The sequence below is a fragment of the Martes martes genome, assembly GCF_963455335.1.
Source record: "Martes martes genome assembly, chromosome: 16".
NCBI lineage: Eukaryota > Metazoa > Chordata > Mammalia > Carnivora > Mustelidae > Martes > Martes martes.
Window position 1 is genome coordinate 32,155,603 of NC_137904.1, and position 13,369 is coordinate 32,168,971.

A 13,369-nucleotide genomic window follows, 5' to 3' on the forward strand; every position below is an offset into this window, starting at 1 on the left:
GGAGGTGTAAACAACAGAAATGTATTTTCTTACAGTTCTGGAGGCTGGAAGTCCAGGATCAGTGGCAGCAGGTTTGGTTTCCCCTGAGGTGTCTCTTGTAGGCGGCTACTTTCTCTGTGTCCTCTGAAGACCTTATCTCCAAATACAGTTACACTGAACTACTAGGGGTTAGGACTTAATACGAGTTTGATGGAGACACAGTTTAGTCTGTAACCGTTTATAAAGCTTTCTCACATACAGCTTCATGATTGTTGTAACAATCCCAGTGAAGCAAGCAGTAGTAGATACTATTATTCCAGTTTTACAGATAAACAGACTCTGAAAGTCAGATAATTAGTGCATGAGAGATTTTGGACTTCAAATTGGTTGTCTTGAATAGAAAGTCTTTTTAACTACCATATTTATTTTACTAAAATTGAATTTCTCTGTTTTACCTTTGGCACTATATAAAGTGGTGTTTTCCAAATTGATATAGGTTAAAACTTCTTCCGGTCTGTTACATCTTAACATTTCTCTCCCTCTTAGAATGCGATTTGAAAAATCCTTGTTTGAAGTCTATTGATCTATAGAGGTTTATTCGTTAATATACATAATAGCTTCACTATGCCAGTCTAAAATATATTTGTGGTTGCTTGAAGTTGGATTTATGCTAATACGTAAGGAACGAAAAATGCATTAAAATCAAATATGCTTCTTCAATGACTTTATTATTAGAATGGAAATAACCTAGATCCTATGTAGATTCTTAATTCTTAAAACCACTTTGAAAGTCATTCTGTTTTTCTTTCTCACTTTTTTCAGCATATAACCAAAATAATTCTTTTTTTTTTTTTTAAGATTTTATTTATTTATTTGACAGACAGAGATCACAAGTAGGCAGAGAGGCAGACAGAGAGAGGAGGAAGCAGGCCCCCCGCCGAGCAGAGAGCCAGATGCGGGGCTCGATCCCAGGACCCCGGGATCACGACCCGAGCCGAAGGCAGAGGCTCCAACCCACCGAGCCACCCAGGCGCCCCAAAATAATTCTTTTTAAAGATTTATTTATTTTAGAGAGAAAGACTACACACGAGCAGTGGGGAGTGACAGAGGGAAAGGCAGGGAGAGAATAACTGAAATAATTTCTATTTTTATTCTTTATTAAGGAATTTGAGATGCCATTAAATATTAATTTTGTTTATTCAGTTTTTTTCCTCACACAGTTGCGGTCTTGTAGTAAGAGTGAGTTGATATCTAAGAGCTCAGAGATCCTCATGATGTTTCAGCAAGTTCATCGAAAGCCCATGGCATCCTTTGTTACCACTCCTGTTCCACCAGACTTTACCAGGTATGGTATAGTTTTTTAACTTGATTTTCATCTGAAGTTTATGTACAAATACATATACTTGTTTCAAAAGAATGTTGTTTTTCTTAACTCTATAGTTTTTTAAGGTGTTATTTATAATGATGTGGTATGGTGAACTTTATTTACGTATGTAAATCTGGTTTAAAAAGTACTGGTAGACTTACACTTGGTTATAGAGGATCTTGAATTAGGAGTTAGTTTGTTCTGTAGAAGGTGAACTGATCCCAATTCAGTTTCATTAGTATCTATTCATTTTTTAAAATTGAGGTATAACTGACAGTAGCTTCATATTACTTGATAATGACATAAGTCTAACATCTCTGACCATAAACAAAAGACTTTTTTTTTTGTAATGAGAACTTTTAAGATCTACTCTCTTAGGAACTTTTGAATATGTAGTACAGTGTTATTTACTATAGTCACCGTACTGTACAGTCCATCCCCAAGACTTACTTTATACTCGGAAGTTTATACCTTCTGACCCCTTTTTTCCATTCCACATATAAGTGAGATCATATGGTATTTGTCTTTCTCTGACTTACTTTCTTTAGCTTAATGTTGTCAAGGTCTATCCATGATGTAGTATGTTCATTTTTTTTTTAACCTTTTGAGTGTACTTAAATCGCATTACACAGGGACTGTAACACATTATGTTGCCAGAAGCAAAACTCAGATGAAATGCCATAAGATTCTGAAGGTGACATGATGTTACCTTCATATCCTAAAAGGTAATGGGAGGAAACAGTTGGTTGCATTCTATGCATCTTTGTAGTTTTTTATTTGGGGCAGTCTTAGAATTCTTTTAAACAGCATATTCTTTCAAGCATGTGGTATTAGGGCAGTGGTTCCTCACATTAGCTGTATATTCAGTTGGGATTCTTTTGAAAATTACCAGTGCTGGCTCGTACTTCAGGTCACTTGAAATAAAATCTCTGCAGATGGATTAGTCTGCTTGGACTGTCATAACAAAATACCATAGACTGGGTGGTTACTACTACAGAAGCTTATTCTCTCACGGTTCTGGAAGCAAGAGGTCTAAGATCAGGCTGCTAGGAAATTTGATTTCTGATGAGGCCTCTTTGCTGACTTGCAGACAGCTACCTTCTCCTTGTATCCTTGCAAGACCTTTTTCCTCAAGCACAGAGATCAGTGTTTGGTGTCTTTTCCTCTTCTAAGGGCATGAGCTGCATTGAATTAAGGTCCCTCCCACCCTTATGACCTCAGTTAACTTTAATTACCACCTTAAAAGTCCTGTCTCCAAATACATTAGGGGTTAGGACCTCGATGTACATATTTTAGGGGACACAATTCAGTCTATAACATAGGGTATACTAAGACATTTATATTTTGTTCTTTATAAATCTCCGTAGTTGATTCTTATGATGAGAGGTTAAACCATTGCCTCAGATAGCAATATATTGGTATGACAGATTTTTGTCCATCTTAGACTTTAAAGATGGCTTATGGAATATTCCCAAGTTTTTCTAGTATGTTGAGAGCTGTGGTACCTTTAGGAAATAGCCTTTGTTTTAAAAATATTAATGTGTTTAACTGCCCTTTTTCTTTAATATGTGATGCCCTCTGATGGCCACAGGGCATTGATGGTACTAGACTGTATCGTGCAAGCCAAGGTTCTTCAACCTTGAGGTTGTTGATCAGGATAATTCCTGGGGTTGAGGGAGCTACGTTGTTTATTGTAGGATGTTTAGCAGTATCCCAGTAGCATCTTTCCTTTTACAGTTGTGACAGAAATATTTATAGACGTTGCCAAATGCATCCTGGGAGCAAAACTGCCCCTGGTTTAGAATCACTGGCATAACCGGACCACACCACCAGTTATAACCGATCCTGTAATCAGAAGGGAAAATTCTTTTGACAACCAGAACTCAGGTAGTTCTCACTGACAATAAGTCTTCAGTGCTCTCTGAATTAACAAACTGGGTATAATATTCTGTTTTAATCAAGCACTGAAAATCATTAAAAGGCCTTGGTATTTGGTATCTTTAAGTAGATTTGGGTGAACTAAGGAAGTTCACCAGTATCCCAAGGTTGCCTCCTTGATAACATGGTCAGTTATTTCAGTTTTTTTTTTTTTTTTAAGATTTTATTTATTTATTTGACACAGATCACAAGTAGGCAGAGAGGCAGGCAGAGAGAGGGAGGGAAGCAGGTTCCCTGCTGAGCAGAGAGCCCGATGCGGGGCTCAATCCCAGGACCCTGAGATCATGACCTGAGCCGAAGGCAGAGGCCCAACCCACTGAGCCACCCAGGTGCCCCAGTCATTTCAGTTTTAAAGAATACCTTTTCTGAACCATTTGACGTAAATACTATATATAAAGGTAAATGTTTTTCCTTTCAGAGTATAGTGCATGGATCACTTATCAGAACTAGCTGGAGTGTTCAGAATGCAAATTTCTAGGTCTCTTCCCTGACAATCTGGTGGTGGTGTCCAGAAAATGAATCTTGGGCATCCTGAGTAATCCTGCACTAAAGTTGGGAACTGTAGATATGGATAAACTCCTATGCTGATACTGCTTGCAGCAGCTCATTAGGCAGGCATCTCTGCATTAGACTTGTCAATCTCTCTAACACCCCGTGATTATTTTGCTTTCTGTTCCCCAACTGCCCAAGTGGCTCAGAACTCCAGCTTCCTTTTCATTACCTTCTTTTTTGGGTGAGAAGAAGGGACTGAAATTGGGAAGGCAGGGAGCAAGGGAGGAAGGTAGGAGGAATATCAGTAAAGAGAAAACCAAAAATTTAAAAAACAAGAAAGTATGACAATTAAGGAGCTTCCCATGGATAAGTTCACATTAGGAACCTCTCTCCCCTAGTGATGCTTATTACTGCTCTACTGGAAATTTTGGCTTGTAACTTAACTGTAGTTTTTAATAGAAACTCAGTTCATGGGTTGCAGTATACAGGAAGCAGGTGTTCATCTGTTGATGCATTGAGTGAGCACAGTGGAGCTCCAAATAAGAAAGGCCAACATTTATTGACATTAAGTTATAGATCAAATTTTAATTGTGCAAAGGCAGTGGTGAATGTTCCTAAGCTTTGTGATCATGGAGCTGGATTGCCTTAAGTTCCATTAGTTCATAATTCATGGTGGAGCTACAATGGAGAATAAAGTTAACCAAAGAAGAGGGGCGCCTGGGTGGCTCAGTGAGTTAGGCCTCTGCCTTTGGCTCAGGTCATGATCCCAGGGTCCTGGGATCGAGCCCCGCATTGGGCTCTCTGCTCGGCAGGGAGCCTGCTTCCTCCTCTCTCTCTGCCTGCCTCTCTGCCTACTTGTGATCTCTGTCAAATAAATACATAAAATCTTTAAAAAATTACACGTGATCTTTAAAAAAAAAAAAAATTAACCAAAGAAGAGTACAATGTTATTTAAGACCATCTATGTGTTTAGTACCTTTGTAGGTGCTACTCAGGAGACAGGGAAGAATACATTGCATATTAAATAGTAGCGAATTATATATTAAAATCTAATATTTGTTACTCAGTTACAGTTGGCCTTTGAACAATGTGGGAGTTAGGGATACTTGCCCCTGAGCATTTAAAAGTCCACATACAACTTTTGACTCCCCAAAAGCGTAACTGCTGATAGCCTACTGTTGACCAGAAGCCTTATCGATAACATAAAGTTGATTAACACATATTTTGCGTGTTGTATGTATTACATACTATATTCTTATAGCAAAGTAAGCTAAAGAAGAGAAAAACATAAGAGACAGTATATTTGCTGTAAGTACTGTATTGAAAAATGTCCGCTTATGAGTGAGCCTGTACAATTCAAACCTGTGTTATTCAAGGGTCAACTGTATAATACATACTGCTTAATGCTGCCCCATAGCACTAACTTTTTTCCTAAGATTTTATTTATTTATTTGAGAGAGAGAGTGAGAGAGAGCTTGAGAGAGAAGGTCAGAGGGAGAAGCAGACTCCCCATGGAGCTGGGAGCCCGATGTGGGACTTGATCCTGGGACTCTGGGATCATGACCTGAGCCGAAGGTGGTCACTTAACCAACTGAGCCACCCAGGCGCCTGCACTAATTTTTTAACAATGTTATTTTTCAGAAAGTTTCCCTAAAAATTATACTTACGTAGTATATCACAGTACCCTAGAATTGGTAGATGTTTTCTGTTCTCTGAATGTGATCATTTTCTCTCAGTGAGTGAGAGCTAGGGTAGGCTGTATTATGCTGTCTTGGTTAGTGAGCTTTAGCTATCTATTCTAGCTCTTTAGCTTCTAAGCTTTCCACCCCGCTATTCTGAGTTAAACATGTCATCTTCTATTTATTTTGTGTTTTGGTGAACCCTTTTGACTCTTAATGACTGATAAGAATATGATGGTAGACTGGTCTTAAAACAAAACAACAACAAAGGAAATGTATCACTTTGGACATTAAGGAGATGGTGGAAAAAAATTATGAAAGATGTTTTGAATTTGGTGGTATGATTGGAACTTGCATGAAATTGTAACCAAAACATACCATGACTTGACCAAATTTGAAAACTATCCTGGGGAGACTACCTTGAGCTCTGATTAGGTTTGTGGTTCCAGGTAGGCTTCCTAGGTACTAGTTACATTGGTCCTACCAACTGGGGTTTGTGTATATTGAGTGTGAGGAGAGTGTATAATGGAGAGAAGTTAGAGCAGACCTCCATAAGTGGTCTGTGACTTCTAAGGAATAATAAAGATTAACCAAGCAAACATCTGGGAATGAGGAATGTGAGTCTTCTAAGAAAATTTAATAGCTGCCTAGGGATATGGTTAGGGGTCCTTGATAATAGGATAGTAGCTATATAGTTAATTCTTACAGGACAGATTTCATCTACTTACTATCAAAAAGATATGAGCTGTTTGTCTGTACATACTTACCATAAAATAAAAAATAATGTGTATATATATTCTATAGATTTATTTATTTTAGAGAGCGTGTGCTTATAGGACTGGGGGAGGGGCAAAGGGAGAGAGAGAGGATTTCAACCAGATTCCATATCCCTTGCAGAGCCTGACACAGGGCTCAATCTCATGACCCTGAAATCATGACTTGAGCTGAAATCAAGAGCCAGACACTCAAATTATTGAGCCACTGAGCCCCCCACACCCCCAAACATATATTTTAAAATCTATGCTGTTGTCAGTGGCAAATCACTAATTTCTTTAGGGACCATCACAATGTGAAAATGCTATGGATGTTATTTTGTATCTTATTTTGGTAATAAATTTTCATGAATTGAAATTTAGAAGATATATCTGAGAATGCAGTGAAATGGCTTGCAGTATATCTTTTTGGTAAATTTATAATTTTTATTAAATATACAATACTGTATATTATACTATCTGTGTTAGTGTCTTTATTATAAATGTTTTACTGACTCTAACTTTTGAGGCGTTTGAATGATGGTGCTACAGATTATTCACATGATCTAAGGGTATATCCTGTGGTTGTGTTATATATACTTCAGTTCTCTTCAGAGAAGACTGTGGAATTAAAGTTGCCTGCAGCAATCTTGCCTTGCCAAAAAACTGTTAATGTTGTTCATCCACTCTGTTTGCCCCTATGTGATTGATTATTCTTATTCTATAAAATGGTATAAATTCATTTGCTAGTAAATATTCTTAAAGTAGTTAAGAATTTATTTGAAAATATCAATATTCCTCATAATTTGTTCTAGAGAAGGAAGTTTGGAGATTTATTGTGATGTCTTTTGCTGTTTCTTTTGACTTTTTAAAACCTGTTTATATTTGTTTCATATTTTAGACTCTCAGCCTAAGCATCCATTTTTTCCTTTTCCTGTTCTCATGAGTACTTTTGAAAGTCTCTTATGTTAATTTTAGTACTTAAATGTATATTGCCTTTAAAAAACACCCCAACTGTTTACAAAGTATTTGTTGGGTCTCTAATTGTGAACTTTTGATGTCAGCCTTTGGTGGTTTATGAATTCATTTGATTTAGTGTTAATGTTCAGTAAGGATTTAAAAATATTTCCTAGGGACTTAGTTTAACAACATTTTTAAGATACCAAGAGACTTAACTTTGGTTTTTAAATAAATGAAAATTTAAACTTAATAAGCCAAATAATTTTTTTGCCTTTTCCTTCTTTTTAGTGAATTAGTACCATCTTATGATTCAGCAACTTTTGTTTTAGAGAATTTCAGGTAAGAGTTTTTTTGACAGCTGAGGTTTTCTGTATGTATGCATAAGAGCGAGCCAGGAAGGTATCGTCATTCCTGGGTAGGATACATACCTAATGAACTGTGTCACTCAGTGTGTAATCTTAGAATAAACAAGTTTCATATTAGAAACATATAGGTCATTTGTCTGGATTGTATTATATCTTCAAGACAGGTTGGTTCTCTATAGTCTGGGAGAAGGAACCTTTTTTTTTAAAGAAGAGGGTCCACTTAGCTTTTGCTAAGGTGGGGCAATGGGGTTTATAAAGGTCGTTGACCCCTGCCACCCATCCTCAGAAATAAGAGGGGTGGGAAGAAGTCCATTTAAATCCATTTATCTTAGCTGACAGTGAGAAATTATGAATGAGAGGACATAATTATAAGAAGTTCGTAGGCTTTGTAACTTGCATTGTTATTTTGTTAGCTTTTATTGCTTTTTCTCTAAGATTAGAAGCAAAGATCTTAAAACACAAAGGTCTTAAGGGGCTTGTCTTCAAAGACAGTTTGGGAATGGAGAACCAAGAAATAAAAGGCTTTTCCTTGGGGAGAGAAGTTCCAGGAGTTGATAACCATCAGTATGAGGCTAAACTGAGAATTTATACCACTTCCCATTTGTCTTTTCTTATGGGATAATTTTGTGACTAGAACCTTTCTGAGGCTATCCCCACATATATTATGATTTTGCACATTTCTTAAGTTTTTCCATATTAAAAAAAATAAAATTGTACCACAAGGATGTGGGAGAGAATCACATTTTTTTTTCTTTAATGGTGAAAGACTGCTTGTTGAGGTGGTAACTAAATTCAGGACACTTAGTTTTATTTTTATATTTTCCTTTTCCCTTGGATGTCACAGTTTTGTGGGTTTTTTTTTTTTTTTTAGATTTTATTAGAGAGCACATGTATGCATGTGCATGCACAAAGCAGGAGGGCGGGAGGGGCAAAGGGAGAGAGAAAGGGATAAGCAGACTCCCAGCCGAGCATGGAGCCCAAAGTGGGGCTTGATCTCAGGACCCTGAGATCATGATCTGAGCCAAAGTCAGGCACTTAACCAACTGAGCCACCCAGGTGCCCCTTGAATGTCGCACTTTTGAGGGTTTTTAAACCTGAAACTGAAAAGTTACTGCTGAATATTTCAGTATCATTAAATTTTCTTTTTTTAAGGATGTAAGTATATATAAAAATATACAGCAGAATCTTGATTTGTTCAGTCACCTTCATTTACTTGTTTAGAACTGCAAATAAGTAACAAAATGCTTGGAGTTTGGTTTTGCCTGTTGCTATTTCACAACGGTTTTGATCTTGGGATTTGGTTGGTTTTCTTTTACTTCAGCACTTTGCGTCAGCGAGCAGACCCTGTTTACAGTCCACCTCTTCAAGTTTCAGGACTTTGTTGGAGGTTAAAAGTTTACCCAGTAAGTTTTTCATGTTTCTAATCAATTTTGAAACCAAGGTCTTTCTTTCAGGGTTCTGTAGTGTACTGGTTCACTTTTTTATTGTTTGTTTGTTTGTTTTTTGAGAGAGAGAGAGCCAGCCAGAGAACAAGCAGAGGGTGGAGGGGCAGAGGGAGAGAGAGAATCTCAAGCAATCTCCATACCCAGTGCAGAGCCCTTCATGGGGCTCCGTCTCAAGACCTTGTGATCATGACTTGAAGCGAAATCAGGAGTCAGATGCTTAACTGACTGAGCCATCCAGGTGCCCTAACTTTTAATTTTTTTTATTTTAATTTTTTAAAGATTTTATTTATTTGACAGAGAGAGGCACAGCGAGAGAGGGAACACAAGCAGGGGGAGTGGGAGAAGAAGAAGCAGGCTTCCCTCCAAGCAGGGAGCCCATTGCGGTGCTGGATCCCAGGACTCTGGGATTGTGACCTGAGCTGAAGGCAGACGCTTAATGACTAAGCCACCAGGCACCCCCCCCTTTTTTCTTATAATTTGACGATTTCCATGGTTTTATTAAGTAATTCATGAATTAGGCAGCATCCCATATAACAGGTAGAGAAATATTCACTGGTTCACTTTTTTGTGGAGTAAAGAATTAATGATAATTTTTTTGGTAAGGTATATTACTAAGTACCAAAAAAGTGAGTTAAATGTGAACAGTCTGAACCTTGCCCTTACTGAATTTTCTCTCTCGCTTCTAGGAAGACATTTATCTTTAGAAGAAATGTGTAAAATTCTGAAGGTAGCCACTTAACCAACTGAGCCACCCAGGCACCCCTAAAATTCATTGTTTAAATAAAAATAAAATTTGGATAGGGAAAGCCATCAAAAATACATATATGCTGATTACATACTCATGGTGCATTTCAGTGTGTTTCTTTGACCAAGGTATTTTTTGTAAATTGGCAGCTGGATGCAGTGGCAGAATGAGATGTATAGTTGATTTTGGTGGCAAGGGTATAAGCAGTATTTTGTTCTTTTATCACATCATGTCTAGTTGCATCTCTTTTGTGATACTGACTGCTATCAATGCTCATTGCCTATACCTGTTAATTAACTGGGAGTTGTAAAATAGTGATTCTCATTGTTTTTCATTTATTAGTTGTAATAGTTTTATAAAGATATGTTTCTAAGAGCTGCTTCCTATTTATTATTTGGTTAACCACTATTATAGTTCATAAAGAAGAAACAGGATTTGTTCCTGATATTTACGTTTTCCTTATTATTTTCTGGAAGTGAGCCATTAAGTTTTTTTAATGTCATTGTGAACTTAAAGATTTATACGTATATGATCTCCTTAAGTTGGCTTCTTTGTTACTTTGCTCTGACCCTAAAAGTACCTCGTAGTGACTCTGGTAGTTAGCTTTCTTATTCTCTTCCATGGCAAAATATTCTAGGCTCATCTTGTCCATTTACTATGCCGTATCTGGAATTGGCCGCTTTATTCAAAGAGCCCTGATTCCTTTTAGTGGGAAATGGTATTTCAAGACCAAACTGCTAGGGATGCTTATTTCTACCAAGTTGGTCACAGTTTCTAGGCCTCCTTAGTGAACAGAAGTAGGAAATACATTGAGAAATGTATATGGGTATTTGTAAAGGGGGAAATCTGCATTTATTTATTTATTTAAAATTTATTTAATAGACTTTATTTTTTTAGAGCAGTTTTAAGTTAAACCTCAAAATTGAGTGGTAAGTCAGAGAGTTCCATATGCTCCATGGCCCTACATTCTCCCCCATTATCAATCTATCTTACACCAGAGTGGTACATTTGTTACAGTTGATGAATGTATATTGACATATTATTACCCAAAGTCCTAGTTTACATTAAAGTTCACTATTAGTCATGTACATTATAGGGTTGTTTTGTTATTTTGTTTGTTTTTAGGCCAAAGAATATAGTTAGAGAAAAACTGGATGGGGGCATGGATAAAAGGGAATTGGATAAGCTCCAGGGACCTCAGCAGAGAAAAAATATTTATGAACACTTTAAAATTGCTATGTAATTGATTATCGGGGTTTTTTTGGATACATGTATGTACTTAAAGATAAAATAGCTCTTGAGTGAATGCTCATATTTACAATTCAAATAAGGACTTTTTTTTTTTTTTTTTACTTAATCTCTTTATATTACACCTGTGTCTCCTTCCATTCTAGAAACCCTTCTTCTCAAATCCTTTGGAAACTGTAGGATTAAAATATCTCATAATCATTTCATAATCTCTCATTTGCTTTATTTTTCCTTATAGCCACAAATATCTCAGTATAGGAACTCTTAATTCTACCATCAATTTGATTATAAAGAATTGCTTAAAATTTTTTTGTGTGTTTATACTCCCTTGTTCCCCCACTTCTGCCACATTAGATAGGAGTTTTGATGTGCAAATCTTGTTCTCTGAGTTTTTATATTTTGAAAACAGTTTGTGTTCTATACTCTGAAGCCAATATTGCTTGATAGAAAATCCTTAGCTCGGGGCGCCTGGGTGGCTCAGTGGGTTAAAGCCTCTGCCTTCGGCTTGGGTCATGATCCTAGGGTCCTGGGATCGAGCCCTGCATCGGGCTCTCTGCTCAGCAGGAAGCCTGCTTCCTCCTCTCTCTGCCTGCCTCTCTGCCTACTTGTGATCTCTGTCTGTCAAATAAATAAATAAAATCTTTAAAAAAAAAAATTCTTAGCTTATGTTTTCTTTCGTTGGGTATCTCAGATATTTAATTCGGTTTTCTGTAGGTAAATCTGATTATGAACTAATCCTTAAAAGGCATTCACTAATATTGTCTAGGGGGCCAAATAATCTTTTTTTAAGTCTAGTAGTTTACTATTACATGTTTTAGTTATTTGGGGTCATTGATACATACTAGGCTCTTCCAGTATGTAGATTTAGATCTTTTTTCCCTACACCCCCTTCAAGAAAATGTTTCCTTAATTACAGCTTTAAGTATTTATTATGTTCCTTTCTCTGGTTTTCTTCCTTGGGACTTGTTGTTATCTGTATTTTGAATCTTTTCCTGTCTTCAATATTTATCACTTTCTTTCTAGTCTTCCTAACTTTTCACTTCTTTTTCATTTGAAAAATTTTCCTTTGTTCACTTGTCTTTTTAACATAAAAACTATTCTGCTTATTTGCTCTCCTGTTTCTTTTTAAGTCAGTCTTCATTTCTTAATTTTATTTCTAATTTTTAGTTCTATCACCTCATTTCTGGGTTTTTGTAATTCTGGTTTGTGTTATTCTTCATGTCATATTTTTTTTTCCCTTCCTGTGGGCTGTTACACTATTAGTGTCTTTTACATCGTTTTGAAATGGGTTACAATTTTGATCTTTGAGTATGTTTTTCTAGAGTGTTTTTATTGCCTGCAAGGATGTGTCGTTAGTCTCTTTTTATTTTGGCAAATAATGCTTGACATAAAATTTACCATCTTAATCATTTCTAGGTATACATTGTAGTATTAAATATATTCACATTGTTATGCATCCCATCTGCAGAACTTTTTCATCTTTCAAAACTGAAGCTCTCTCTCATTAAACAATAATTCCCCATTTTTCCATCCACTTATTCGTTCGTAACCACCACTCTTTTTGTTTCAGTGAGTTTGACTGCTCTAGAGATCCCATATATCTGGAATCATACAGTATTTGTCTTTCTATGGTTGGTTACTTACATAATGCCCTCAGAGTTCATCTACTTTATAGCATGTCTGAGAATTCTTTTTTTTTTTTTAAAGATTTTATTTATTTATTTGACAGACAGAGATCACAAATAGGCAGAGAGGCAGGCAGAGAAAGAGGAAGGGAAGCAGGCTTGCTGCTTTGCAGAGAGCCCGAAGTGGGGCTCAACCCCAGGACCCCGGGATCATGACCTGAGCCGAAGGCAGAGGCTTTAACCCACTGAGCCACCCAGGCGCTCTGAGAATTCTCTTTTTAAAGCTGAATAACATTCCAGTGTATATACTGCACTTTATCCATTCATCTTTTTTTTTTTTAAAGTTTATTTATTTATTTACCAGAGTTGAGAGAGAGAGCACAAGCAGGGGGAGTGGCAGGCAGAGGGAGAAGCAGGCTTCCTGCTGAGCGTGGAGCCCGATGTGGGACTTGATCCCAGGACCCTGGGATCATGACCTGAGGAGAAAGCAGATGCTTAACTGACTGAGTTACCCAGGCATCCCTATCCATTCATCTGTTCATTGGCACTTTGGGTTGCTTCTGCCTCTTGGCTGTAGTGAATAGTACTGCTGTGGACAGGGGTTTACAAATATCTTTTCAGGATCCTGCTTTCAGTTCTTTTGGCTATAGACACAGAAGTGGAATTCAATCAAATGATAATTCTGTTTTTAATTTTTTTTTTTTTTTTTTTTAAAGATTTTATTTATTTATTTGACAGAGAGAGATCACAAGTAGGCAGAGAGGCAGGCAGAGAG

At 36.9% G+C, this 13,369-nt stretch overlaps 1 protein-coding gene across 6 annotated transcripts in view; it reads left to right on the forward strand.

Moving 5' to 3' along the window:
• TRIM37 (tripartite motif containing 37) overlaps positions 1-13,369 on the forward strand; it is a 136,369-nt gene that overhangs the window by 34,709 nt on the left and 88,291 nt on the right. For all 6 annotated transcript variants that reach the window (XM_080827180.1, XM_080827179.1, XM_080827181.1 and 3 more), the window contains exons 9-11: positions 1,200-1,324; positions 7,455-7,505; positions 8,853-8,934. In XM_080827180.1, coding sequence (XP_080683306.1) covers positions 1,200-1,324; positions 7,455-7,505; positions 8,853-8,934 — 258 coding nt within the window. The remainder of the gene's footprint in view (positions 1-1,199; positions 1,325-7,454; positions 7,506-8,852; positions 8,935-13,369) is intronic.